At 41.6% G+C, this 24,997-nt stretch overlaps 1 protein-coding gene across 2 annotated transcripts in view; it reads left to right on the top strand.

Moving 5' to 3' along the window:
* The window catches only part of RNF150 (ring finger protein 150), a 285,623-nt gene that overhangs the window by 183,189 nt on the left and 77,437 nt on the right, over positions 1 to 24,997 (top strand). For both annotated transcript variants that reach the window (XM_055549671.1, XM_055549672.1), the window contains exons 3-4: positions 8,408 to 8,479; positions 10,679 to 10,761. In XM_055549671.1, coding sequence (XP_055405646.1) covers positions 8,408 to 8,479; positions 10,679 to 10,761 — 155 coding nt within the window. The remainder of the gene's footprint in view (positions 1 to 8,407; positions 8,480 to 10,678; positions 10,762 to 24,997) is intronic.

Raw genomic sequence — 24,997 nt, forward strand, 5'->3', positions numbered from 1 at the left:
AATAAACATTGAAAAAAAGAAGCCTGTTAGATGGAGATGCCTGGTAGGTATTCGATATACAAGCTGAGAATTTAGGAGAGAAGAGGTGGAGGTGGCAATGTAAGAGTTATCTATGTAGAGATGCCATTTAAATGGTCAGGACAAGGTGAGTGCCTCCTGGAAATGGGCATCCAGAGAAGAGGCCTGAAGACAGCCGGGTATACACTTGTGCCCCAGTCTTTCTTCCTCCATCATATTACTTTATGTATTTGCTTTATTTTCTTCCCAGTTCTTGTCACTGTTTGAAACCATTTCCTCCTTGCCCTGTACCTTCCCCTGGCCTGCAGGCTCTCTTATGGAGTTGAAGCAAGGGTGCTGGTTAGCAGACACCACGCGCAGCCTCATGCTCCCTCTGAATCCAGTTCTCCTTGGCTCAGGGTCTCTGCTCTGCTGTGGCTTTCACTCATTTTTATCGTTGATGAAGCTCTGTCCTCTTTTCTCCAGGGCCAGGCTGCTTGGGGATCTTGCCGTCAGCCAGCCTGTGGATGCCTGAGTCCAGTGTCTATTTCAGGCTCCCTATCCACAGAGCTCACAGAGGTGGCTGGACCCCTGTACTCCATTCCTGAACAAACCCTGTGGCCCGGAAGAGCCCATGAAAGCAGCCCATGAAAGTGTTAGGGTATAGGTTGGCTCGGAGCACACACGGGACCCTTAGGTGGGCTGCTTTTCATAATGTCATATTCCAGCCAACAGAGTCTCGGCTCCGACCAAGCCCAGACCTCTCTGCTACGTAATCAAACATAGACCCAGACATACATGGGACCCTCTCAGACAGCTAAGTGAGGATCTAGGATACTACCAAGGCTGATGTGTTAGGAGCTGGAACCTTGTAAGGATCAATAGTGTGTTTGCTATCTAACTCTGGTTTTGGAGCAAAGTAGAATCAGAGACTTGGGCAGGGCAGGGTCATGAAACAGAAGGACAGTCCAGTGTAGGCAGAGCTTAGGAATCTTGGGAGTCAGGAACTGGATCTAAATCACAGATACAGGAACAGTGGTCCAGCCTGCCGGGCGGAATGAGGTGAGAGGAAGTGAGGAAATGGTGCAGAGGCACACAAAGCCTTTTCCATCACACTCTCACCTATAAAGTGTGCAAAGACACTCGAGTAAAGGTGGCACGATGGTGTGGGAAGGGGAGGTGCAGCCCACTGCCCACTCTCACACATGGAGAACCCCATGAACAGCATGAAAGGTTCTATATGATTAAGAAAAACATCTGCTTACTGTCTAGCACATGCCAAGGCTACTTTTACATGCTAGGCCATGCGTCTCCATCTCCTCACGAGTCCTCATGATGGCCCTGGGTCAGCACTGTAAGGAAGTAGTGCCCTGATGTCACCAGGGTGGACTCGTACCCGGCGTTGCACAGATACCTCTCAGATCAGCCCTGAGAGCCCGGGTTCCCACAAGGGCTGCATGTGAGAAACCACACGTATAAGGACTGGAGGCATTGAATACCTGGCCATTCTACTCATCTATTTGAGAATTGACTGCCTGATATCAGGATCATGGTTTCTATTTTTATTTTATATTGGAATATAGTTGATTAACAACGTTGTGTTGGTTGTAGGTATACAGCAACATGGCTCAGTTATCTATTATTTTTCAAGTTCCTTTCCCATTTAGGTTATTATACAATACTGAACAGAGTACCTGGTGCTATGTGGTAGGTCCTTGTTGGTTATCCATTTTATTTTTTAAAACCTTTTTATTTTGCATTGGGGTATAGTGGAAAATTCTGAAAGAGATGGGAACACCAGACCATGTGACCTGCCTCTTGAGAAACCTATATGCAGGTCAGGAAGCAACAGCTAGAACTGGACATGGAACAACAGACTGGTTCCAAATAGGAAAAGGAGTACGTCAAGGCTGTATATTGTCACCCTGCTTATTTAACTTATATGCAGAGTACATCATGAGAAACGCTGGGCTGGAAGAAGCACGAGCTGGAATCAAGATTGCTGGGAGAAATATCAATCACCTCAGATATGCAGATGACCACCCTTATGGCAGAAAGTGAAGAGGAAGTGAAAAGCCTCTTGATGAAAGTGAAAGAGGAGAGTGAAAAAGTTGGCTTAAAGCTCAACATTCAGAAAACGAAGATCATGGCATCTGGTCCCATCAGTTCATGGGAAATAGATGGGGAAACAGTGGAAACAGTGTCAGACTTTATTTTTCTGGGCTCCAAAATCACTGCAGATGGTGATTACAGCCATGAAACTAAAAGACATTTACTCCTTGGAAGGAAAGTTATGACCAAACTAGATAGCATATTCAAAAGCAGAGACATTACTTTGCCAACATAGGTCCGTCTAGTCAAGGCTATGGTTTTTCCTGTGGTCATGTATGGATGTGAGAGTTGGACTGTGAAGAAAGCTGAGCACTGAAGAATTGATGCTTTTGAACTGTGGTGTTGGAGAAGACTCTTGAGGGTCCCTTGGACTGCAAGGAGATCCAACCAGTCCATTCTGAAGGAGATCAGTCCTGGATGTTCATTGGAAGGACTGATGCTAAAGCTGAAACTACAATACTTTGGCCCCCTCATGCGAAGAGCTGACTCATTGGAAAAGACCCTGATGCTGGGAGGGATTGGAGGCAGGAGGAGAAGGGGGCGACAGAGGATGAGATGGCTGGATGGCATCACCAGCTCGATGGACATGAGTTTGGGTGAACTCCGGGAGTTGGTGATGGACAGGGAGGCCTGGCATGCTGCAATTCATGGGGTCGCAAGGAGTCGGACACGACTGAGCAACTGAACTGAACTGATAGCTGATCAACAATGTTGTGATAGTTTCAGGTGAACAGAGAAGTGACTCAGCCATATGTATACATGATCCATTCTCCCCCAGACTCCCCTCCCACCCAGGCTGCCACATGACACTGAGCAGAGTTCTCTGTGCTATACTTATGGCCTTATTGATTATCCATTTTAAATATAGCAACGTGTCTATATCAATCCAAAACTCCCAATCATAGTATTTAGAATTTTAAGGGGACACTAGATGTAATGAATTTGAGAAATAGAGATGTTAAGTGATTTTGTTTTCCCCAAGGGCACACAAGCAGGTTTTTTATTTCAAGGCAGGGTGGCTTCCAATGACCAAGCTCCCTTCTCAGTATAGGTCCTGAGGAGCCCTGAACCACGAGGAGGATCACCAGCCCCTCCATCTGTCACAGCAGAAACATGAGGAACGCCCGACCATGCTACTATGTGAAGATTGGCCCTTTGGGGCTTTGGAAATAAAGATTAGTTGCTAGGCCCTTTGTCATATCTATTTTGAGATTCTCCACCTCAGGGAGCTTCCCAGAGGATGCTAAGGGGTCTTCTTCATTCTACCCACTAATGACCTCTGTGTCCGGGGACCTCTATTTTAACCTTGAGCTGGGGAGCCAGATCCGATACTCTTGATCATGAGCACCAATATGCACCATGGGCCACCCTCCCCTTCCACCAGGATGTTAAGAAGCCCTGGGTACCTCATTTCCCAGGTGCGCCACTTTGGCTGCTATCCACTGATTCTTACCCTGCTAATAGAAATCCTGAGTGCTGTGTGCTAAGTTGCTTCAGTCGTGTCCGACTCTTTTGCAACCCCGTGGACTGTAGCCTGCCTCTGTCCATGCGATTCTCCAGGCAAGAATGCTGGAGTGGGTTGCCATACCCTCCTCCAAGGAATCTTCCCGACCCAGAGATGGAACCCACGTCTCTTACATCTTCTGCATTGGCAGGCAGGTTCTTTATTGCTAGCGCCACCTGGGAAGCCCCTTATAGAAACCCTCTGGTGGTAAAGCAAAGCCAGTGGGTAGCATTCCTGCCATCTTTGTGGCCAGTGAGCCTGCCTTGGGCCATGTGCCGGGACTTTGTCTCACTGTCTCTGAGGATATCCCACCTTGGACACAAGAACTGGATCTGCATTCTGAGAACCAAGGGACTTCTAGTAGATAGCAGCTTCTTCAGATATGGGCAGATCAGATAAAGTGAATCAGGTTCTTTTTTTGTTTTTTTATAAGCAGTATTGCCACTGAGGCCAATCCAAGGAAACCAGACCTGTGTTGTATTGTTTTACCTGAGGTCAGGTAATGGCATTCAGCCAAACTTTCTTGAAAGAGCTCCCTCTCCCTGAGAATGGCTTCTTCTATTATTTGCATATGCATGGTCCATGCCCCTTGGGTTTCTTTTGCATATATTGGTGCTGAAGTTTTGTTGGAACCAAAGAAGTAGTGGAATTTAAAACAAACTTGGATTTCACAAGGAAAGAGAAAGGGGAGGGGATAGAAGTGGGCGAGCTGTCTGCCATCAAAGGAGGGTCTGTAGGTGGTGATGCTTCTGTCTCATAAAGAAACAGGAACCAAAGAACAGGAACCAAAACGGTCTCTGATTGATGTTGGCTGGAGGAAGCTCAGAGCCCTCAGGGGACACAGAGCAATTCGCAGAGTATTTGGTGAGGTCATTAGCCATTGGTTTGCTCTGTTTCCATAATTCAGGTCTCAAGGGATCTTTGCCTCCCAGTTCTGTTCTGTATGGATGACAGTGATGAGCTGATAAAGCTGGAAACAGCATAAGTTTACATACCGAAGGTTACTAATAAGGGGAACTAAGGCATAGACTATTTAAGTGACTTGGCCTAAGTCACACAGTGAGTAACAGAAACAGGAGCAAAAGCTGAGTTTCCTAACTCCCAACCATTGCCATTTCCTCTACAACTCTTCCCAGAAAGAAGAACCCTGGGACTTCCCTGGTCGTCCAGTGGTTAAGAATCCTCATGCCAATGCAGGGGACACAGTGCGATCCCTGGTCCAGGAAGATTCCACATGCCGATGGGGCATCTAAGCCCATGCACCACAACTACTGAAGCCCTCGCGCTCTAGAGTCCATGCTCTGCAAGAAGAGAAGCCACCGCAGAAAGAAGCCCACACACCACAGTGAAGAGCAGCCCCCGCTGGCCACAACTAGAGAAAGCCCACATGCAGCAATGAAGACCCAGCACAGCCAAAATTAAGTAATTCACTTTAAAAAGTGATGGTGATTTTACCCCATGCCATGTGTGCATAAGCAACTGTAAGCCATCACCTTGTGGGGTCACCATGGCCACCAAAATAGTCTGCATCTTTTATCCATCTTTCTAGACGGATGGAGGGATGATCTGCGTCATAGAAATTGATTAGACTGGCTGTGCAATGATCTCTGTCCCATCCAGCAGACCTGGGAGGATCATTATTATGTAGGAGAGCAAGTGAGGAAGTGTCCGAGTCAGCCGTGGCCACGTGAGCCTTCACACGGCTGGGACAATTCTGTTTACGTCTATAATGCCCTCTCTTCACCTAGAACATGAAAACACCTAGTTATTTTTCTGCTTGGTTATGATGGTGATGATAATAATCAATGACTATAAAATATAGCTGTCGGGGAAGAAAAGGGGGGCAGTTACATTACAGAATTAGCATTTCCCTCGTGGCTCAGATGTAAAGAATCTGCCTGCAATGCAGGAAACCTGGATTTGAGCCCTAGGTCAGGAAGATCTCCTGGAGAAGGGAATGGCAACCCACTCCAGTATTCTTGCTTGTGGAATTCCATGGACAGAGGATCCTGGAGGGCTACAGTCCATGGGATTGCAAAGTCAGACATGACTGAGTGGCTAAGCACACGATAGATTTATTCAACCTAATGAACTAGGAGGAACAAAAGCGCGACTTGATGCTGTGTTTTGGCATACTTATTCCTAGTTTTTTCTCACCTTGACTGCATTTCTCTTTATAATCCAGAGAAGGACAAGAGAGGAATGTCTTTATTTTTCTCGATTTCTTAAGTACTTAGGAGCTAGCTAAATTATACATCTTGAGTTGAATTGGAGTCTGTCATTATTTCCCATCCTTGGTATTTATGTCAGACTTTAGTTTTCTAATAAATGGTTCTGTGTTTATTTTCCATAAAGTTGTTTATCTTCATTGTTGTCAAGGAACTAATAACCTTGGTAAATATTTTCTTTTACCATTTTCAATCAAATGATGAGTGCGTCTAATTATCAAGATGTCTCAACTCCTGACAGTTTTTAATGAAAGGTGTAATATGATTTGAATCTGGCTGGGTTAGAGAAAATCTGTAGGAGCCCCCTGGAGAAGGGAGAGTAATCCTTACTTGAAACAAAAGGCCCACACAGACCTGAGGTGGTCCCTGCGTCTGCCTGAGGTGGTCCCCACGCCGTCTATTGGCATCACATCACTGCATTTCTGAGCACCACAAAGGACAGAGTCTGTTTTGTGATGGACTTTGGGTTCCAGTCTCTAGATTCTCTCTTCAGACTATGTGTAAGACTTGTTTTGAGCACAGCCTATAGACTTCCCACTCACTGATACACAGTGCAGTTAAAAACCCAAAGATTTAAGAGATCAACTGTGGAAGTAACAACTACCTTATTTGGGCCATTTTATTAAGAATGTTTATGTCTTTCTCTGATTAGTTTGCATTTTAGAAATCCAAACTAGTTGTTTGAAAATTGTTGAAAATGAGACAATGGTTTTATCCAGAAGTCAGTATTCCTGATTTTCATGTCACTTGAGAAGAAATGGAAACATGCTTATATTGACAAGGTTTGGCTGCCTGCAAATGGTCATAGCATTTTTTTTAAAACTTTACAGCGCTTTTCCTTTTATTTTGTCAGTCCAGAACTCCTATAGAAAAAAAAAAACAACACAAAACCTAGTTCTACCAGGTCCCTTAGTTATCATCTATATCTCAGAAGCTGGTTTTCCATATTTTCCAGCTGTCTAGATCATCTCTTCTTCCCCTTGGAAGTGCAGACTTTATATCCTTCATCAATCTCTGCCGAAATATGATCCTTTTTCTCCTCAAAAGACATATATGTAAGTTTTGCTTACCTGTCCTAACTCTGTGATATTAAACAGTTTACTTAAGTCCCAGTTCATTCTATAAAATAATATTTTTCTCATGGGGTTGTTGTAAGGGAAAGCTGATATTGTATATAAAGTTTTAGCATGGTACTTAGGATATGTTAACTGTTCATCACATGCTCAGTTGCTCAGTCATGTCTGGCTCTTTGCAACCCCAAAGACTGTAGCCTGCTGGGCTCCTCTGTCCATAGGATTTCCCAGGCAAGAGTCCTGGAGTGGGTAGCCATTTCCTCCTCCAGGGGATCTTCCTGACCCAGGGATTGAACCCATGTTTCCTGCTTTGGCAGGCAGATTCTGTACCACTGAGTCACCAGGGTAGTATGTGCTATTTTAAAGAAGAGAGAGAAGCTTGAGTGTTATTTCAAAAGGAACAAAGTTAGTGAAAACAAGTACTTATTCTGTTTAAATGTTTGCCCCATTTATCTTAGTCCTTCAAGTATGTTTCACTGCTGCAAACGCACATCTGTCACAAACTAGAAGATAACAACATGTGGAAAATTCACAAGCACACAAGCAAACTGATTTTTTTCCTTGAAAGATTAAAATATAATTCTCTCCCCATCTTCTCCCTCTCCCACTCTTCCAAATTGCTCTATTGTTGCATTACTGCAGGAGTCATTAGGATAGTAACTTTCTCTATTAAAAAAAAAAGAGTACATAATACATTGTTTCTTAACATGAGTGATGGTAGTTACTCAGGTGTTCACTTTATAATTATTAGCTAACTGAGTATGTATACTTTATGTATCTTCCTATGTGTATACTCACACACACAATGGAGATGAAATTGGCATATAAGAAAGTGATGGGATAGAATTTGTTGTTGTTCAGTCACTAAGTTGTGTCTGACTCTGTGACCCCATGGACTGCAGCACGCCAGGCTTCCCTGTCTTTCACTATCTCCCGAAGTTTGCTCAGACTTGTGTCCGTTGAGTCGATGATGCTAGATAGAATAGTACAAACCAAATATAAGTCTAGGTTGGATATATATATATATATAGCAAAGCAAACTGCGTAAAATTCCAAATTGAAAGGAATATGAAAGCAATAAACCCTGATTTTGAACAAAAGATGAAAACTATTCCAACTACTCCAGACTGGCTATCTCCATGTCACAAACTGAATGGCTAGAGTAGGGCAAATTATGGAACTTTTCTTCTTCTCTGCATGGATACAACCTGCACTGGAGTCGCTGTGGGACAGAATCTTCCCATGTCATCTTCCGTTTGCTTAACATCAGGCATGAAGAGCTTCTCTCTATGACTGAACTCTTTAATAGACCACAGTGAGCCAAGCCACTTTGCACAGAGGTCACTGCCCCATCTCCTCCAGCCATCTTCGTTAACATTCCTGCCACTTGTGCATGATTTCAGAGATAGCTGCCATGGTTTACTGAATGCTATCAGACACGAAGTTAAGAATGAGAAGTCTTTATTACTAACAAGCAGCTTTTGGTTTTTCAGCGTCGACTGGGAGATGCAGCAAAGAAAGCAATCAGCAAGCTCCAGGTCAGGACCATCAAGAAGGGTGACAAGGTAACAGCCTCTTTTCTTTTTGTTGTTGCTGTTGTTCAGTTGCTAAAGTCATGTCTGACTGTTTGCGACCCAGTGGACTGCAGCATGCCAGGCTTCCCTGTCCTTCACTGTCTCCCGGAGTTTGCTCAAACTCGACCACTGAGTTGATGGTGATGCTGTCCAACCAAATCATCCTCTGTCACCCCCTTTACCTCCTGCCCTCAATCTTTCCCAGCATCAGGGTCTTTTCCAATGAGTTGGCTCTTTGCATCAGGTGGCCAAAGTATTGGAGCTTCAGTTTCAGCATCAGTTCTTCCAATGAATATTCAGAGTTGATTTCCTTTGGGACTGATAGGTTTGATCTTCTTGCAGTCCAAGGGACTCTCAAGAGTGTTCCCCAACCCCACAGTTCAGAAGCATCAATTCTTTGGTACTCAGCCTTCTTTATGGTCCAACTCTCACATCTGTATATGACTGCTGGAAAAACCATAGCTTTGGCTATATGGACCTTTGTTGGCAAAGTCTTTTCTTTTTGATGAGGAGCTATTTAAAGCTTCTGAGTTTCCTAGCAACCAATGTAGATAAGAAGATGAGGGAGGGAAATACATGCTAATAGTTTTCCTATAAGCATCTGTTATTATGCCCACTGTTATTAAATATAATTTAAGGCAGTTTGTAAAATGCATGCAATGGGACCGTAAAGTCATTGGAGAAAAAATATGAGAAATTAAAAAGTAAATTTAGGAAAAGTAGATAAAACCAGGATGAAATAGTACACAGATTCATTACCTGAAATGAAAAGCAGACATGGGTCCAAAATTTAGGTTGGGGCTTTCTGGCAGCCAGTGCAAAGGAGAAAATATTCAATATTCAAACGAATCTGAGTACCTTATTCCAGTGTCCCACTAGATAAAAATGAAATGCCTGTTCCTGGAATTATGACTTAAGAAAACTTTTCCATGAATCCTTGCACGAAAAGCATTTTTAGGTGCTAAGTGATGTATTCCACTTAAGTCTGCAGTTAATGCTGATGGCTCAGTGGTAAAGAATCTAACGCAATGCAGGAGACGTGGGCTCAGTCCCTGGGTCAGGAAGATCCACTGGAGAAGGAAATGGCAACTCACTTCAGTATTCTTGCCTGGAGAATTCCATGAACAGAGGAGCCTGGCAGGCTACAGTCCTTGGGGTCACAAAGAGTCGGACATGATTTAGCAACTGCTGCTGCTGCTGCTGCTAAGTCGCTTCAGTCGTGTCCGACTCTAACTAAACAACAATTTAAAAAGTGCAAGAAGCATAGTTAGTCCCCCTGAAACCGAGTTTCCAGAACCCCAAAGTTATGACAGCAGAACTCATTCCAGGACAGTCATTCTAGAACTCTCTAGCTGTAGGATGATGACATAAAGCCAAAAGCAGAAGCATAGCCTAAGGAAGGACCACGATGCAAGCTGGTCAGGGCCCGCAGACCTCTAAAGACCTCCGTTCTCCCCAGGAGAATTTTTCCCCCAGGAGAAACTTTAGAGCAGTGGATTGCAGTCCATGAATGTGGGGCTCCTTGAGCCACTGTGAGAGATTCACAGCTCTACTTGTATTTGAGGTGTTGTCTCTAGTGTGAATAATTGATTTGTCTCACTAATTAGGTGCTACTGGTTTTCAGTATATAAAAATACCTTTGAGCTTAATAGGATAAAATTCATTTTAAAAGCATCACTAAATTTAAAGCATGTTTTTTCAGTACTTTTTTCCTCCTCAAACAGAATAATAAAAGAACAAGGACTGTTACATAAGTAACGTATTACAGGGTGTTGAAAGAGATTTAAGTATTTGAAAAGAAAGCTGGAACCACTATTTTAGAGTTGTATACATTAGATTTCCGAGGAATGATAGATTAAATATCATTTTGATGAGTCCCCATGAATAGCATTTCTCTCATCCTTGAGACTTTGCTATGTCACCTCTGATTATAATAAGTAGCATGATTAGTAATGGTACATTAAAAAACGATTTCCTTGTCAAAGCTCTTGGCGTGGAACCAGGAAACAAAAAATGGAGGTTGGAAGGACTAGAAACTAAACCAGTGCATAATAAATTATGGATTAAGACAGCCAGCTTCGAGAGAATTGAAAGCTCTGCTCCAGGCAAGCTCTCCTTTGGCTTGTTGCTTGTGTGTTTACAGAAGTTGAAGCTCGCAAAGCAGGCTCATCTGTGCTTTCTGTGTTGCAGGAAATGGAGCCGGATTTTGACAACTGTGCCGTTTGTATTGAGGGGTACAAGCCCAACGATATCGTCCGGATCTTGCCCTGCCGGTGAGTGGCTAGCTGCCTGCTTCTGACTGGGGCCTGTGTGGAGAGTGTCTGCTGGCCTCTCTGGTTCCGACCTGCTTGGCCTAGCCCTGCAAGGTCAGTCTGCCCAAACACGGCTGGGGTTCAGGAAGAAACAACCAGCACTCTTGATTCGTTTCGTATAACCTTTCTCCTTGGAAACATTCTGTCCTGTGAAATTAGCACTGTTTTCCCATCCTCTTCATACCAAACTAAGGCTCTGTGACCTAGAACCTCATGATGCACAGTTGGACCATGTAGCTCCAAGTTCAAGTTTTTCTTAACAGCAGACCTGTAATACTCAAAATCATCCCCGCTTTTACAAGTGCTATTTTATTAAAATAATAAACTCTTAAAAATGTCTTCTGGGTGATCATGAAGGGATCAGCAACCAGACTATAGTCAGGAGTGGGCAGGAAGCCAAAGGCAGATTTCCTTTTCCTTTATTTTTTGTTGACAAAAAGAGAATGTGACAGTAACCCCCACACTTCTAGGATCTAGAGTAGAAGAATGTCAACAGATGTAGTTGGAAAACTGCCTGGGTGATTCTCATAGAACTCTAGTCCGTCTATAGATTCTTTTTATACAATTCAAATTAAATAAACTTAAATACTTCGATAAAATATCTTAAAGTTGCTTAAAGCTTCTTTAGTGTTTTTGCATCTATGCAAGTGTCCTAAAAATACAAATTAAATTCTGCCTTAGAGAAATATTCTTCTCTTAGAAATCCTGCCTTTAAAAATTCTCAGAGTATTTAAGTAACTAAAGTAGAAAACAGATACCGCCAAGATATAAAACAATTCATTTGGTCATAAAACAATGCAATGCTAAGAACTATTTATTAGAAACACAGAAGAAATCATGCCTTAGAGGAATGAGTTTAATAATCCCAAAATGACAGAGAAGTGACAAAAAGGAACAAGATACTCAAATAGATGCACGCACTCCAAGGGGAGTGAATGGGCTTGAAATGCTTTCACGCAAATTGATCGGTAGGAAAACAGGCCTGTGGAAAGTGCACTCTGGTGGCCCCAGCTGAAGCCTTCAAGCGGGATTCGCTTTCCTTAGAGATGCTTGACCATCTCTAGAACAAGTCATAAACTGGGATACATCAATACTTGGCAGCGTCCTTCATATGAGGGTACTATAAATAAGTTCTCTCCCTAGACATTATACTTGGTATTTGCTTGGTGATTTCTGAAACGCTGGCCAAGAATGGTGATAAGTGAACTGCAGAGAGCCTCTCCAGATAGTATCGTTCCTCTCTGCCGTATTTTATTAGGAGTTTTATAAAGCCTCCTAGCTATAGGCAAGGAAAGTACTTGCTTTTACTTTCCTTTGGAGATGGCTTAGCGCCTTGTGAGGCTCCTACTAATAAAAAATAGCCAAAGCTAAAATTAAAGGTCAGTGTCATCTTTTCCCTGAATATCAAAAGAACTTTACAAATGTAATTAAGAAAATCTGTTTTAAGGACATCTTTAGGCTTACTTTAGCTCCGTCATTCATATTTTATAAAACAGCTTATTCACTGAGGGCTCTTTCATGAGTATATTTCATGTGACTGCATATAATTGCTAGAGGCTACATAATATCCAGGTCATAAATGTACCACAGTGTAATTTACCATCCTCCTGTTGTGAACCATTTGGCTGATTTCAGTTTTTAATTATGACAAATTACATTGCTTTTGCAGTATTTAGATGGCTGTAGTATATTTTTCCAGATCTCCTTTTATAGTATTTTTGTGGAAATATTAACCAAGACAAAAATAGCACTTTAATATTTGTCACACACACACAAATCTTTAGGAACTTTCATTTTATTTATGCTAGCTCTTGCCCCAGCACATTCATGGTGGCTCACAGGGTAAAGAATCCGCCTGCAATGCAGGAGATCAGGGTTCAATCCCTCGGTCGGGAAGATCCCCTGGAGAAGGAAATGGCAGCCCACTCAGTACTCTTGCCTAGAAAATTCCATGGATGGAGGAGCTTGGTGGGCTACAGTCCACGGGGTCGCAAAGAGTCACACAGGACTGAGCGACTTCACTTTCTTTCTTTCACGTTCTTGCCCCAGGTCAGTTCAGTTTGGCCTCAGGCTCCTCTTTATTGAGTCATCATTTGTTTCTCCGTTCATTCCTTCATTCTTTCTGCTTCAAGTTCCTCACTGTCCATCTGTCTTTATTCCTTCCTGTGGGCCCTGCTTTAAATAACAAAAAAAAAAAAAACTCAGGTTATAGTTAGTGTTTGATCTTAGAGGAGCCACCCAGTCCTACTCTTTGAAGCGCTCCTCCAATTTTTCCATGCAGCTTTTAAAATCAAGATATTTTTATGCCTGTTGCTGGTCTCTGCCAGACAGTTTGCACTAATGGATGTTATCAAACAAATGCACTGGCATTTGCTTTTTGCTAGATAATTTCCTCTGGGGCATTATTAAGCCTTTGCTCCTATGAACCTCGTAGACTCTCTTTCCCATTATTTCCAGGCTGACTCATCCACAGAATTCTTTGCATCTCCTTGGAATGAAAACTGTTTTAAAAAATGTTCCAGTATATTGTCTCTCTTCTCTCCCCCTCTTTATTGTGGCCTCTTAATTCCTGACATGCTGGGCGCCTCTTCCCTATGGTTACCATTCACAGAGTCTTTCCAAATCACGCATCACTTGCACCGTGACTTTTGCAAGATCATCCTCTTGACTGTGTCTCTTTTAAAGGCACTTGCACAATTAGGATGAATTAATAAATGATTCTTCCTCTTTGTATTCATGGTAATTGTTCAAGTTAAATTGTGCACATCTTCATGGACTACTTCTTCCCCTTTGTTCTTTCTAAGTCGGGTCCTTCTCTAGCGCTTGAAGGCAAGCCTATCCGTGGGGTGAGCCTAGACACACACATTTAATGTGAGGGAGGGACCCACAGTCGCACACAGAACACCTCAGGTCTAACTTTTGAGGTTTGGAGTTGATCCTAATATACCACTAAGATATTTTCCAAGGAACTCCGGTTTTGCTGTAGCATACCTATGCCAAAGCATACAATTCACTGTATTTTTAGGCTGGCTTTTGTGACTCAGGTTTGAACTTGCAGTTATGATTTTTAGCCACAAAAGAGATCTTCCTGAAGTTCTGTTGCCTTCTCTTGTCCAGAGAATAAGCTGGGCTTTCTGAGTCTTCCGTGGCTTTTATCCTATGGTGTCTGAACTGTCCTTCAATGGTTATTCATCTCAATCTATTTAACTACCCAATTTCAAATGCAGTGTTTCAGAAAGAGCATGATCTCCTTGGGCAGAGCAAAAGGCCCTGTTTGCCATTTTTTTAAAAAACAAAGCAGAATTTCCCTTGTGGTCCAGTGGTAAAGACTCCACCCTTCCAATGCAGGGTTAAAGCCCTGGTGATGGAACTAAGATCCCACACAAGGCAAGGCAAAAAAAAAAAAAGATTAAAAATAAAAAATAAAAACAAAGCAATGTACACATGCTTTCTCTAAGTTGCCTATACAGTCCTTTCCTATTGCTATTTTACTGCTAAAAGCATTGTCACTAATTTGGGAAGATATTAGTTTCATCTACTGTCTTTCCCTTTGTTTGCAAACTCTGCCCTACAATTCAGGAAAAATTATAAAGCTCCTTGGCAATAAGCAGACCCTTGCCATATTCTTTTTAGTACCTAAATGCTTTATTTGAAACCACAAACATTTCTTTTGTAGCAACTGTTTACCAGGAATAGTGTGAAGTACGAGAAATGAAAAGATAGATGGCATGGTCCCTGCTTGAAAGGGAGTCAGGCTAGTGAGAGAGAGGTGGGGATTTAACTAACTGGTCACAGCACAGAGGGTCATATACACAACAGTAATAACAAAACAAATTAGAAATCTGGAGGAACTAGTACCAGGCACAGGAAGTTAAGAAAGGCTCTGTAGATTTAAAGGGGCTTCCCTGATGGCTCAGTCAGTAAAGAATCCACCTGCAATGCAGGAGACATGGGTTCAGTCCCTGGCTTAGGAAGATCCCCTAGAGGAGGAAACGGCAACCCACTCCAGTATTCTTGCCTGAAGAATCCCATGGACAGAGGAGACTGGTGGGCTATATAGTCCATGGGGTCGCACAGAGTCAGACACGACTGAGCAAACACAGCACAGAAACAAATGAGATGTCCTCATATTTTCTAACCATGATTGTTTTGCCCTTTACATCCTCATTTTAGAAAATTTGTCAAAGGATAAATATTTAATCATCTGTGTAACTTCCTCATACAGGGATCCACTGCTGACACTTTTATCATTTCCTTTTATTTGCTGTGCCTGTTTTGTATAAGTTTGACATACTGCTGTCAACAGCAATTAATATCCTGCTCTTTCAGTGCTTCCCTTGTGGCTCAGCTGGTAAAGAATCCACCTGCAATGTGGGAGACCTGGGTTTGATCCCTGGGTTGGGAAGATCCCCTGGAGAAGGGAAAGGCTACCCACTCCAGCATCCTGGCCTGGAGAATTCCATGGGCTGTATAGTCTGTGGGGTTGCAAAAATTTTTGTCGGACAAGACTGAGCGACATTCACTTTCACTTTCTCTTTTAATATCCTGCTGTTTTCACTTAGCATTGAAAGAATTTGCTAGAAATAGTACTAAGTTATCTGTGGCTCATTTTGACCTTCCAACTCCTTAGGCAGAAGCTGATCAAAATCTGAGTTGAATAAATCAACCAAACACCCTGAATGTTGGCTCTTACTCCTCAAGAATCAGGGCCACTTTTGTGGGCCCATCAGAATTGTCCACTAAGGTAAAACCTGAGTGTGTCCTAACTCCCTTTATCTCATTCCTTAGTAACCCATCGATGAGCTATTCATGTCTCGTCATCCCAGCCCCTGAGAGAGAAAAGCAGTTTAGCCTAGACAGACAATAGAGTTTGTCTGGATAATAATGGCCCGTGGAGGCTGTGTGTCTTGCTGGCTTATTATTGTCACAGTTGGATTACAAATAAAATCCTCTAAAACCCAAGTTAATATCTTAGATAGCTGCGCCTCAAGCATTTAACCAGTTCGTACACAAAATGTACTTACCGATTGCCTTCTGTAGTTACGATTTGTAGATGGTGCTTCCTGGAGGCTTCTGTAGGTGGCGCTGTTGTCAATACTCCCAGCACTTTTTCTAGGGTCTTTGTATTTTGGAGCCAGGGAACGAGGTCAGCGAGCGGCTCTGCAGGTCCATGGCTTGTTGGACTCCTCAGCCTTCACAATAGGATTGTTTTGTCCTGAACAAGCTCACCCGTTAGAGATTTCTGGAAGGGAGTGTGTATGTGTGCATGTGGTAAAATATATGTAGCATACAGTTGATCATTTTAGCCCTTTTTTAATGAGATTTATTTATTTTTAAATAAATAAAAAGGAGGATAATTGTGGATATAAATTAAAAGGAGGATATTTGGAGGATAATTGTTTTACAGTGTTATGTTCCTTTCTGCCACATATCAACATGAATCAGCCATAGGTACACCTATGTCACCTCCCTCTTGAACCTCCCCCACCATTTTAACCATTTTTAAGTTTATATTTCAGTGGATTACAGCACAGTCCTCAGCACATTCATCTCCACAAGAACTTCATCTTTCCAAACTGAAAGTCTGTAGCCGTTAAACATTAATAATATTATTAACTCTCCATTCCCCCAGTCTGGAGTTGTGTGTGTGTGTGTGTGTGTGTGTGTGTTTTAATTTAGGCTTGATTTTTATTAACAGAAGACAATGTCAATGGACGAATTAGATTTTGACTCAAGAATCTAATTTAAGTTGCTTAGCTAAAAATTGGTTTTTATATATTCAATTCAAAAATGGATGGTGAATGGTAATTCTGCATATTTCTGGTTTTGTTATTAGTGCTATTTGTTGTGGTTTGGTTGCTCAATTGTGCCTGACTCTTTGTGACCCCATGGAATGTAGCCCGCCAGGCTCCTCTCTCCATGGGATTCTCCAGGCAAGAATACTGGGGTGGGTTGCTATTTCCTTCTCCAGAGGATCTTCCCAACCCAGGGATTGAATTTGTATCTCCTGCATTGGCAGGCAAGTTCTTTACCACTGAACCACCTGGGAAGCCCCGTTTTTACTATTATTACAATACTAATACGATGCTACTCTTATTATTAGAACTGTTACTGTTCCTCTTACTATTACTGACATCGTTACCACCATCTATTCTTCTCTGGCTTTCTGCAATAGCCTTCTCCCTGATCTCCCTACTTCTACTCCTGCCCCTTAATCATTCATTCTGATGTCTGTTTTTGATTATCCAGCTAGATTAACTGGACCTTGGGTACTTTTTTAGTGAGTACAAATTTAAACTCATTAAGTGTATCAGAAGTATGACTTTAAAATTACACTGAAGTATAATTCTGTCTTCTGTTTCTCTCAAAAGGATTTCTATAACAAAGTAAATTCACAGAAAATTAAGAAGGTACACTATCTCATATTCGCTTTTTACAGGAGAGTTAACTAGGGCAATTGCCACTGATTTTTTCAGGAATTACTGTAAGAAGCAATCTTAGGAATTTTGCCATTGTAGCTCTTGTTAGGATTTTCTACTCTGATTTCATTGTGAGGACTCACCAGAGCAGTTCACACATATAATACCTACCTTTCTCCTGAATGGGAGAATGTTTTTATGCTGTGGATACAAAATTGTGCTGTTTTCCAGATTTTTTCCAATGTTTTGTTGATAGAAAGCCAACAGCCAAATCTGTAGTCCAGCCCATAGCCAAAAGGGATTTTTTAGCTTCATCCCTGACTCTGTTTTATGTTTCTATTCTTATTTTTCTTCTTCTGCCTTTTTTTTTTTTTTTTTTCGGCATCCCTTTGGATATCTGCATCTCTCCAGTCACCTTAAGTCCTTTCTACAATAAACATTTTCCATGTGTTTAAAACTTTCTCAGTGTCATTTTTAATTGATATATAATATCCCCTGTGCCGTAATTTGTTTTGGGACAGTTATGTCATTTCCTCCTCCATACCCATGTACTTCTTTTGCTGTTACAAATAAGGCTGTGATAAATAGCTATGTGTGTGTGGACCTTAGTTACATTTCAGATCATTTCTTTGTTTCTAAGGTTACAAATTCAAATTGCCTGGTTGCTTTCCAGAAAGTGGTACTGAAGGAATGTTCCAGTCAGTCAAAGATAAAAAGACTACTCCAAGTAATATCCTAGAATTGTCAGAATATGATGCACATGTCAGACTTGCCACGTGGCTCAGTGGTAAAGAACTCGCCTGCCAATGCAGGAGACACGGGTTCAATCCCTGGGTCGGGAATATCCCCTGGAGTAGGCAATGGAACCCACTTCGATATTCTTGCCTCAAAATTCCATGAACAGAGAGGCCTAGTGGGCTACAGTCCTTGGCGTCACAAAGACCTGGACGTGAATGACTGAGCAACTAAGCACATACAGACACACACATACACACATACAACACCCATGTCAAGATAATGGTGGAGAGATAGGCCAGTCCAGATCACTTGGGACCTGAATGCTGAGGAGCCAGGGTTAAAGCCAACTTCTGAGGTACCTGCTGAGGAGTCCAATTTGTGTTTCATAAACAGCACACTGGCAGCATGTGGAGTGAGGCTTAAAGGGATCTGACTGGGGTCAGAGGAACCAGTTAGAAGACTATGGCAAAGTCAAAGCAAGAAGTGCTGGAGGCCTGACTGGAGTGTTGGATTTGGACGTGTAGGGAGAAGGATCTAGTCTAGTCAGAGGAGATTCAGGAGATAAACCTAGCCTGAGTCAGCCATTTGGAATACTTGAAAATAGCTGCCCCTGTCAGATGGTGACTGATAGATACATCTGTATTTGTTTTCATTTAAAACCTGCTCATATCTTTCCATTTGGATTCTAAACAATAGAAAAAAATCCAACAGCTAGCTCACTACTACTCAAATACTGTAACAGAAGAAACATTTAAGAACCAAAACAGGTTTAAACAGATTTTGTTTCTCACTCAAAAACAAAACAAAAAACACTTGAGGACCAGCATTGGCTTATCTTTTTAAAATTTTCTTTTGAGTTATTCATCCCGCAACAATCCCATAACTGGGCCTTTTAAGCAAAGTTCCATTTTGGATAGACAGTCGTTAGATTCTGTGTGTAAATGCTGCACTACCCTTTCTCTTTCTCATTTCTTTGCTTTAGAAATGAGCCTAATTTTCTATTGTATCTGTGTAAGAGATCTCTTAAGTAATTCAGAACAAAGAATATATCATACCATTTCCTTTTTTTCTTTTTCTTTGAAACTTAAGTCTACAGTTTTACAAAGATCAGAACATGACTAACAGCGCTGGTGTTGAAAGAGATGAAATGGAGATTTAAACACAATAATATACCAGGCTAAAAGGCGCAAACAGAATAAATGGTTATTGTTAAAGTAGAAAACAAATTAATAGAGAAGGAGCAATAAAGCTTACATGCGCAAATCAGGGCAATAGATTCACAATGTGCAAAGGAATTTCTCATGACATTCCAGCCTCTGAGTCAGAGAAATACTGAAAGGGGTAAGCCTGGAGATTTGGAAAAAGAATTTCTGAAGGCTGTTAAAAAGTCAAGGCCTAGATTTGGTCTTCTAACGCAGTGAATTCTCGGAAGGTCTGTTACATACCACATGTCTAGAATCAGCAAGAGGCTTATACTTCATTTTTGTCCGTCTACCTAAACAACCAACTGCTTTCCTTTCTCAGTTAATGTGACTGACATATGTATATTTTTAACATGGATTTAATCATTGACTCCTCAGATAGTAAATGCATTAACTTTTGTCCCTAAGGACATGTGGTATTTTCCTTTACAAGAGAAACAGCTCTGGGAGAGATCTAGTAAAAAGGTATATGGCACGGACTCCCCTGGTGGTCCAGTGGCTAAGACTTCAAGCTTTACCACTAAAGGGCCCAGGTTCAGTTCCTGGTAGGGGAACTAGATCCCACATGCCACACAATAAGACCCGGCACAGCCAAGTAAATAAATAAATAATTTTTTTTAAAAAGATGCATGACAAACAGAAGAGGGATCCACTTGTAAAGCTTTCTGAACAAACGTGAATCCTAAGGCTCCCAGAGTGACTTGCCGGCTAAAGGACCACCATCCTTAAGTTCAAATTAGTAAGATTTACAGAACTAACGTACGTGAAAGCGCCATGCCTGCCTGCCGAGTGTGTGACTAACAGTGGCTTGCATCTGCTGGGCCTCTCTCTCTGCTTTTTTACTGTGTCCCAGAGAGTTTCCTTGTTCTTGTTGGATTCTTCCAATCAAACGCACCTGGACAGCTCATAGCCTCCCCTGCTTCCCCTGAAATTTTCATGTGGGACTCAGATCTTGGGTTCTTTAATGACAGCCTAAGGCAACAGAACAGCTGGGACTCTGATATTCATCTCTGAACTTAGGGCTCTCATTCAGTCTCCCTGCCAGACACAACATGGTCATAACACAGAACATAATATAAAGAAGAATTATAACTTGATGTAGACATGAGTGGAAACCATAGTTACAGAAAACTAACCAAACTGATCACTTGGAACACAGCCTTGTTTAACTCAATGAAACTATGAGCCATGCCATGTAGGGCCACCCAAGACAGATGGGTCATGGTGGAGAGTTCTGACAAAACGTGGTCCACTGGAGAAGGGAATGGCAAACCACTTCAGTATTCTTGCCTTGAGAACCCCATGAACAGTATGAAAAGGCAAAAAGATAGGATACTGAAAAATGAACTCCCCAGGTCAGTAGGTACCCAATATGCTACTAGAGAAGAATGGAGAAATAGCTCCAGAAAGAGAAGAAGTGGAGCCAAAGTGAAAACAACACGGAGTTGTGGATGAGACTGGTGATGGACGTAAAGTCCAATGCTGCAAAGAGCAATATTGCATAGAAGCCTGGAATGTTAGGCCCATGAATCAAGGTAAATTGGAAGTGGTCAAACAGGAGATGGCAAGAGTGAACATTGACATTTTAGGAATCAGTGAACTAAAATGGACTGGAATGGACAAATTTAATTCAGAAGACCATAATATCTACTACTGTGGGCAAGAATCCCTTAGAATAAATAGAGTGGCCCTTATAGTCAACAAGAGTTTGAAATGCAGTACTTGGGTCCAATCTCAAAAACAACAGAATGATCTCTGTTTGTGTCCAAGGCAAACCATTCAATATCACAGTAATCCAAGTCTAGGCCTCAACCACTAATGCCAAAGAAGCTAAAGTTGAACAGTTCTATGAAGACGTACAAGACCTTCTAGAACTAACCCCCCCCCAAAAAAAAGATGTCTTTTTCATCAGAGGGGACTGGAATGCAAAAGTAGGAAGTCAAGAGATACCTGTAGAAATAGGCAAATATGACTTTGGAGTACAAAATGAAGCAGGGCAAAGGCTAACAGAATTTTGCCAAGAGAACGCACTGGTCATAGCAAACACCCTCTTCCAACAAAACAAGAGAAGACTCTACACATGGACATCACCAGATGGTCAATACCAAAATCAGATTGATTATATTCTTTGCAGCCAAAGATGGAGAATTTCTATACAGTCAGCAAAAACAAGACCAGGAGCTGACTGTGGCTCAGATCATGAACTCCTTAATTGAAAACTTCAGACTTAAATCAAAGAAAGTATGGAAAACCACTAGAACATTCAGGTATGACCTAAATTAAATCCCTTACAATTATACAGTAGAGTAACAAATAGATTCAAGGGATTAGATCTGATAGAGTACCTGAAGAACTATGAATGGAGGTTCATAACATTGTATAGGAAGCAGTGATCAAAGCCATCCCCAAGAAGAAGAAATGTAAAAAAGGCAAAATGGTTGTCAGAGGAGGCCTTGAAAATAGCTGAGAAAAGAAGAGAAGTGAAAGGCAAAGGAGAAAAGGAAAGATATATCCCTCTGAACGCAGAGTACCAAAGAATAGCAAGGAGAGATAAGAAAGTCTTCCTAAGTGACCAATGCAAAGAAACAGAGGAAAACAATAGAATGGGAAAGACTAGAGATCTCTTCAAGAAAAGTAAAGATACCAAGGGAACATTTCATGCACAGATGGGCATAATAAAAGACAGAAACAGTATGGAGCTAACAGAAGCAGAAGATACTAAGAAGAGGTGGCAAGAATACACAGAAGAACTATGAAAAAAAGATCTTCACGACCCAGATAACCACCATGGTGTGATCACTCACCTAGAGCCAGACATCCTGGAGTGCAAAGTCAATTGGGCATTAGGAAGCATTACTATGAACAAAGCTAGTGGAAGTGATGGAATTCCAGCTGAACTATTATAAATCCTAAAAGATGATGCTGTGAAAGTGCTGCACTCGATATGCCAGCAAATTTGAAAAATTCACCAGTGGCCACAGGACTGGAAAAGGTCAGTTTTCATTCCAGTCCTAAAGAAAGGCAATGCCAAAGAATGCTCAAACTATTGCACGAAGGTACTCATCTCACATGCTAGCAAAGTAATGCTCAAATTCTCCAAGTGAGGCTTCAACAGTACATGAACAAAGAACTGCCAGATGTTCAAGCTTAGAAAAGGCAGAGGAACCAGAGATCAAATTGCCAACATCTGTTGGATCATAGAAAAAGCAAGAGAGTTCCAGAAAAACATCTATTTCTGCTTTATTGACTACGCCAAAGCCTTTGACTTGTGTGGATCACAATCAACTGTGGAAAATTCTGAAAGAGATGGGAATACCAGACCACCTGACCTGCCTCCTGAGAAATCTGTATGCAGGTCAGGAAGCAACAGTTAGAACTGGACATGGAACAACAGACTGGTTCCAAATAGGAAAAGGAGTACGTCAAGGCTGTATATTGTCACCCTGTTTATTTAACTTCTGTGCAGAGTACATCGTGAGAAATGCTGGGCTGGAGGAAGCACAAGCTGGAATCAAGATTGCCGGGAGAAATATCAATAACCTGAGATATGCAGATGACACCACCCTTATGGCAGAAAGCAAAGAGGAACTGAAGAGCCTCTTGATGAAGGTGATAAAGGAGAGTGAAAAAGTTGGCTTAAAACTCAACATTCAAAAAACGAAGATCATGGCATCTGTCCCATCACTTCATGGCAAATAGATGGGGAAACAATGGAAACAGTGACAGACTTTATTTTCTTGGGCACCAGAATCAGTGCAGATGGTCACTGCAGCCATAAAATTAAAAGATACTCCTTGGAAGAAAAACTATGACCAACCTAGATAACATATTAAAAAGCAGAGACATTCCTTTACCGACAAAGGTCTGTCTAGTCAAAGCTATGGTTTTTCCAGTAGTCATGTATGGATGTGAGAGTTGGACCATAAAGAAAGCTGAACACTGAAGAATTGATTCTTTTGAACTCTGGTGTTGAATAAAGCTCTTGAGAGTCCTTGGGACAGCAAGGAGATCAAACCAGTCAACTCTAGAGGAAATCAGGCCTGAATATTCATTGGAAGGACTGATGCTGAAGCTGAAGCTACACTACTTTGGCCACCTGATGCAAAGAACTGGCTCATTGGAAAAGACCCTGATGCCAGGCAAGATTGGAGGCAGGAAAAGGCGATGACAGAGGGTGCGATGGTTGGATGGCATCACCAATGCTGGGCAAGATTGAAGGCAGGAGAAGAAGGGGATGATAGAGGATGAGATGGTTGATGGCATCACCAACTCAATAGACATGAATTTGAGCAAGCTCCAGGAGTTGGTGATGGACAGGGAAGCCTGGCGTGCTGCAATCCATGAGGTCACAAAGTGTCAGACATGACTGAGCGACTGAACTGAGACATGAATATCATTTTAATATTTGAAAACTTCAAAAATCACAAGTTTTTCCAAAGCATTAAAAATAAACACTGGCCCCTTAAGATTTCTAACCCCAGCCACCCATCTAATTTTAAGAATGAGTCAAAGAACTGAATGTCTGTGTGAACAGGAGATTCCAAACTCTTTATGGGTAAAAAACAATTTACAAAACACTGTAATGTGATTAGGATTCCGACTCTGAGCCTTATAACTCGTGAAGTGGAAAACAAAGGGATGCTTTCTAGCCAGGCAGAAATGGCCTGTCCTGACTTTACCCTGCCATGCCTGTTCCATATGCTTGACTAGAAACAGATTTTCTTTTTCCATGTTCGTTTTTCTAAAAAAGTGATGTATGCTGGCTGATTTTAATAAGATTTCACTTACCCTTTCATGCCCATGTTACAACCTTGAAAGTTTTTTTTTAAATATGAAACAGCAGAGAAAACATTCATTTCTTTGCTAATTGTAAGAAATTTTGAAAAGGGTGAAAAGTAAAAAGAAGAAAAATAATAATCTCACCGTCCAGAAATAATCATTGTTAATATGACTATATTTAATTTTTATAATGTATGTGCCTATATAAACATCCCACGTATGTTATTAAACATAAAGTCAGGCCATTAATACAGCTTTTATTCTACTTTCTCTACTTTTGAGAAAGTGTAAGTAAATAAAGTAAATAAGTAAATAAAGTTATAAAGTAAGCATTTTCCTATAACTTTAGAAATTATCTTAAAATATTTAGTGGTTGCATAATAGTCCATTGTTGGGGTGTATTTAACTGCCCTCCCCACATTGTTCACCATTTAAACTGCCTCCAGTGTTCATCATTGTAAAATCATGACCTTACTTATCTTTTTTTCCTATATTCATCCCTTAGTATATACTCCTAAAAGTTAACTTCCTGGGTCAAAAGTACTTAACAAAGGATCTTGATAAGTTTTGTCTAACTGCTTTCCTGAAAAGTGGTTATGATTTACACCCCACACCAGCAGGATGTGCTTGCATTAATGTTCTTTTGGAACCAAGAAGTGGTACCATTTTTAACCCTCTTTCTCATCTAATAACCAAATACAAAGTAGCACTTAGCTTTAATTCCTATGCCTTTGATTTCTCTGAGATATTACCCTTGAATAAACAGAGCTCTTCATGTATGATATCTGTCAACTGAAAGAGTTTTCACGGTGTGAGAGTTGTGAGTTCAGCTTTATTTGGGGCTTAATGAAGACCATAGCCCAGGAGACAGAAGGCTCTAGGGAACTATGCTGAAGAGCTTGGGGAGGGAGGGGTCAGTGTACATGTGATTTTGGTGAAGGGGATACATGCAACAAGCACACCTTCTGGCAGAAGTTTGATGCTAGCCACGAAGAGCAGATGTCTCCATTAATGATTTTAGTGCTTTGCTATATATGAGAAGATGCAAGGAATTGGGCT

Source organism: Bubalus kerabau, chromosome 16 (assembly GCF_029407905.1).
Source record: "Bubalus kerabau isolate K-KA32 ecotype Philippines breed swamp buffalo chromosome 16, PCC_UOA_SB_1v2, whole genome shotgun sequence".
Taxonomy (NCBI): Eukaryota; Metazoa; Chordata; class Mammalia; order Artiodactyla; family Bovidae; genus Bubalus; species Bubalus kerabau.